This window comes from Gekko japonicus, unplaced genomic scaffold (genome assembly GCF_001447785.1).
Source record: "Gekko japonicus isolate JY-2015 unplaced genomic scaffold, Gekko_japonicus_V1.1 scaffold82, whole genome shotgun sequence".
Taxonomy (NCBI): domain Eukaryota; kingdom Metazoa; phylum Chordata; class Lepidosauria; order Squamata; family Gekkonidae; genus Gekko; species Gekko japonicus.
In genome coordinates, this window is record NW_015174846.1 from 422,307 (window position 1) to 427,670 (window position 5,364).

General features: G+C 43.7%; 1 protein-coding gene across 2 annotated transcripts in view; it reads right to left on the minus strand.

Annotated features, from left to right (window-relative positions):
- Positions 1–520: 520 nt before the first annotated feature.
- The window catches only part of MRPS30 (mitochondrial ribosomal protein S30), a 9,932-nt gene continuing 5,088 nt past the window's right edge, over positions 521–5,364 (minus strand). Inside the window, exons 3-5 of one of the 2 annotated variants that reach the window (XM_015424466.1) lie at positions 3,794–3,899; positions 1,879–2,055; positions 521–1,008 (exon numbers count right to left, since the gene is read on the minus strand). In XM_015424466.1, coding sequence (XP_015279952.1) covers positions 746–1,008; positions 1,879–2,055; positions 3,794–3,899 — 546 coding nt within the window. In that variant the 3' untranslated portion in view covers positions 521–745. Of the gene's footprint in view, positions 1,009–1,878; positions 2,064–3,793; positions 3,900–5,364 lie in introns of those variants that run through there. The other variant, XM_015424467.1, reaches the window with a different exon arrangement.

Below are 5,364 nucleotides of genomic sequence, written 5' to 3' on the forward strand. Positions count from 1 at the left end.
CATATTCACTATTAACATCAAAAAAGCCATATTTACTTCCATCCTTGGCATGAGTTCTCCACCTTAGGAAGGCCCACAGCAGAAATCAACTGCCAGCCACAGGCCCCAGTGGGTAAGGCCCTTGCCCACTTTCCTGAAACATGGCACAGGTGCCACATAGGGGAACAGTACCCAGAAGGCATGTGAAAGGGGCTCCCAAGCTCTAAAGAGAGAAACTAAAGAATGACTGAGTAGATTTATTTAAATGCTTTTATTCCCTACGTTAAGAAGCTCATGGGGATCCTTTAAGTTGGCTGGACAAGCTAAGCCTTTCATTTAACTGCCCCATTTCGAATCCCATTTATTTGTAATGCAGTGACACCACTGAGATAAAATGTAAATATGCCTGCAACATGAGGGAAGAGGCCTCCTGAGTGTGATGCTTTGCTAGTTTTGTGTGATTCTGGATTCACATCTGAGTCTGCCAGGACAGTCACATCCTATGAAAAACAACCGACACGCGATCCTTTTTTTCACATGTTATTTATACAGCTATGCAGACAGGTACATACAAACAAACACACGTCCGGCAATCAACAGCACCAGCAAAGAAGTACTTCCATTTCTTTTCATCCCAAAAAGCAATGTACAAATCTATACTCCAACCAATTATACCCCCGTAGTCCAGACAGTGTTTTCAGCTTCAGCGATGGAGGACTGCTTTAGCCTTTCGGATGCCTTTGATTATCTGATTTCTGAGTTAACATTATTTTGGTCTGTTCAGAAGAAATTTGACCAACTGAAGCAGAACGTCATTGTCAAACCCTTTCACATCATTGCCTTCTATTGCTTCATACAGGGGCTTACTTTCAGTTCCCCAGCAAATATTTTTCCTAGAGTTATTTTTGTCAGCGTCAACAGTTAAAGCCAAGGTATTCAACTGGTAACAAAAGAAGGCAAAATATCTTCCGTCACTAACCACAGCTTGCGATACAAAGGGCCGGGTTACATCTGCCTCACTCCAGAATCCTAGGAGAGAAGGAGGGGGGGGGGGGAACAGTTAAACAATAAGACTTTGCTACTGACAAAAAAAGATGCAAAGATGGTATAAACCTGCTGTAGAAGGATGCAACTTCAACTGCTGAGACTCTTCAGTCATTTAACTCAGCGAAAGAGTACAAGAAAATCAGCCTACATTCACAAAGACAGCCACGCCGGCACACAGCAGAGGCCATGACCTGGATGGCCTAGGCTAGCCCAATCTTCTCTGATCTCAGAAGCTGAGCAGGGTCAGCCTCAGTCAGTATTTCGATGGGAGTCCACCAAGGAAGTCCAGGATCGCTACACAGAGGCAGGCGATGGCAAAACACCTCTGAACATCTCTTGCCTTGAAAATCCGATGGGGTCGCCAGAAGTCAGCCGTGATTTGGTGGCATTTTCCACCACTACCACACAGTAGAGAGGGTGGCTGGTTACTTTTTCCTCCTCTCAAGATGAAGTCCTCTCTCTCTCCTCCCCTACCCGCCACCAACTATGTGTTGTCACTGAAATATTCAAGATGTCTGCCACCAATATGAGACACTGGGACTAGCAGAACCTATCACTGCAACCTGCAATTTTCAAGCTAATAACATCTCAACTCTACCTTAAAGGCCAATAGTACCTGACATTTGTGCTGAAGTTTCCAAGACAGCAGTAGAACACACTGAGATCTCCAACAGAGATCACCATGCTAATGATATATTTTTACTTGAATAGGATAATCATTTGACCATATCACTTTCTAAAGTTTAGATCTGAGAGCCTGCCCACCATTTTGCTTTTTCCCCCCCCATTAACACCATCTATTAAAGGCAATCCAGTAAAAGCATTTTACTTGTCAGTTACAAACTGCCTTACCTTGGTACATTGCTTGTGCTCCAGTCCACGCAAAAAGACTTGCAATTCCATTGGCACGGTAGGGAACTTCAACCTGATCAGCAATACCTAATTTTTTCAGCCTCTCTCTTTTCAGTCTGTCAGGCAACAAATGAAATTGTGTATGGCCATATGTGCAGGGATCTGCTGTCTTTGAACCTAAACCCCTCCCCCAAAACCAAGAGAGAGACAAAAATCAGATCCTTTTGTACAGACAAGTAGAGGGCACAGGAAAAGCACCAATGCAATTTCTGCACTGAATTCTTAACTTTTCACTTCAAAATTCTCAGCAAGAATTATGCTAACAGGTCATTTTTAAAGCTAAATTTAATAAGTGAAACAGCGTAAAGATTTTACTAATAAAATATTTGGTAAATATAGCATTTAAGAGAGGTACTCAATTTTCTAACAAAAGACACAAAGAATTCTGAAATCAGGATTACAAGAACACAAAGACGATGGCCTAGATCCAGTAGAGGATTTCTGTGGATGGCAAGATTTCCATCCACAGAGCCTGACTTCCTCACCTTGCTCTACTTCTGCTGCTACCACCCAAATGCCCACGGGGGCCCGAGGAACAGCATTGGGCATTTCGGGATGCAGTGGGAGGAAGGAGACAAGAAAGTCTTGCTTTGTAGGCAGAAATCCTTCTACCCATGGAAGTGCTCCATCAGACTCAAGCCAACATTTTACTGACCACTGCTATTTCTTGTTTTTAACTAATTTCTAGCTGCCATCTGGCTTTTAGTAGACTTGTGCACGAACTATATTTAATTAATTTTATGGTATTGGGATAATATTTTGATAAGTTAGTATTATTACTGCATTTATTTAAATAATTGTTGTTAATGCAGGGTATAAAATATTTCTTAAAAGCATATTACCGTATTTTCCTGCATATAAGACTACTTTTTAACCCAGGGAAATCTTCTCAGAAGTGGGGGGGTCGTCTTATACGCCGGTACGCCAGAAGCATCAGCACAGCTCTATATTTTAACTGGAAAACTCTATATTTTAACTGGAAAGGTTGGGGGTCGTCTTATACGCCCAGTCGTGCGTACATCCAAAATGGCTGACTAGTAAACAGTTTTACACTTCATATTTGTGCAATGTTTTCACAGTTAAAACTAGGTCGGTACACACAACAGATGCATACACAGGGAACGAGCTGGGGTGGGGTGTGCATGGAAGAGTAACATTATGCCCCCTAGCCTGTTTTGTACACATTCAGCTTAACACTGGCACACAGCACATATACATACAAATCACAGCAACTGTGAATACTTGAAAACCATGATCCCGATTCCACTGACTGAGAACTTCATGCACTCTCTGTATCTGTGAAGGCTCTGTGCTGACATTAGACTGAACTGGTATTGGACAGTGATGGGGCTTGATCCCTCCCCCCCCACCCAAAAATAATTACCTATACATGGTTATGTCATTCATCCAACTCCTATCTACCCAAAATAAAGACCAGACATCCTTAGTGAAAGCCCTTCACCAAAAAACACTAGTATGGTACAGGGACTAAAAGTATGAACAGTGAACTAGGTCTGTGTCAAATTTTCCTATGCCAGAGATTAATTACATAGTCATGCTTCACTTAGCCTAATGTTTACCCTCTCTGAGTACAAAATGGTGATAAATGTGGATCACCTTATAAGTAAAGGAAGCAATTGGAACACTTAAGAGGTTCCATATAAATGCTAAGTATTATCCCTGTAATAAAGGCACACGATTCAGCAAATTTAAGAGAAAAGTTATAAATGTGCATCTTGAAAGCACAGGATGAAAACTAACATCAAGTGACAATAAAAGAGACAGGAATCCAAAATGTGCGCATGAATACCTGAAAGAGCATTTTTATAGTAGTGTTTTGATATGGAAGCCTTACCTATAAATATTTTGTTGTCATATTGCCTTTTGAACAGTGGAAGTTTGTCCGGTAAAACACTGATAACAGGAATCTCTCCAGGGGCCACATAGTCCAGGGGGACAAACTTGGGGGGAGGGGGAGAAAGAAAATAACTCACTGAACAGAAAATTGAAGCATGTTACTAATGGTGTAAAACCATTCCAATACCTAAACTAAATTGTGTTCACTTTTGTAACTTGCCCTAAGAGTCTTCTTCTGCCCTTCCCCAAGGAGTGAGAGAGAGAATACACAAAGGTCCTTCGGGCACACTGCTATGACAGTTGCCAACACAGCAAGAGACACAACCCAAACGGTCTGTGCGGCCAGCTCAGCACAATCTTGCTGTAGCCTGGAAGAGTTCACGGTCTTGCTATAAGGCAGACAGACTGAGCCATGTGAAAATACCTTTTAAGTACCTTAAAAGATTAATTTCCTCAAAGTGATTTCAGATAAGTTAGAATTTAACTGAAGATGTGCACTTAATGAACTGACTTGGTTTCTTGACTGAGTTTCTGAGCTTTATTATTTAGCGTCTTTTTCTTAAGTTGCTCGCAGGGAAGGTTGTTCTTATTTATGGCTGCTACATGTAGAAATTAGATGGCTTTAGGCTCTGTGGGAGGAAGTCGCTGAGAACGTGGCTTTGTGATGCACTGCAGTATTAGTGCCCCATAAATCAGCTGCAAACAGGGCTCAGGTTCTCCTTCCACCAGCCCCTATGCTTCACATGATGTTGCATGCCCAATTCGCTTGTTCAGATTCCTCAGTGTTTGCACACACAGGGATTTATTGCTGCCACTACTTGCCTTAGGTCCTGGACTAAGGTAAGTACAGCAACTTAGGCTGCGGTCACACGTAACAGAAGCCACACAAGTGAGACGGAAAACAGGCGGAGTTTCCAGGCGCGATCTCACCAGCACATCTGGGAAACGTAGCACTCCCATGGCTCAACCGAGGCTTCCAGCCGAAACTGCGTGGCAAAAAACTAGTACCTCCGAGGTACTAGTTTCCTGAAACTGTGGGGCAAGAGCGGGCGTCTGATCGCGTTTCCGGTGGCATCCGGCGCCCGCCCATGTCCCCTTGCAAATAAGGTGGGGGTTTTTTGTCCAAGTCTCTGTGGATGCGCACGCGCACCCAACGGAGCATGCGCATTTGTCATGTACACAAAAATAAAAAACAGTTTGCCGCGGCGCGCGCTTCTTCATTGCGCGCCGGCTTGTCCTGTGATCGGCACCTCTCCCTTGCCATGGAACTTCCATGGTACCTCCACAGGACCTCCACAGGAGGTCTGATAGCGTAACTGCGCAGTAGTTTGCCCCAGGGCAAACAGCCACGCTTCTCCCCTGCAGTTTCCTGCCTGTGTGACCGGGGCCTAAGAGTGGCAGACAAAGGACCTCTCTTTCTAGCCTCATACAGGAGTGCTAACATTGTAAATATGCAGGAAAGGACCTCTCTCTCTAGCCTCATACAGGAGTGCTAACATTGTAAATACGCAGGAGACCTGCAAGGACTTGCAGGAGACATCTCATTTCCTCTCCCCCCCTATTTCCTCT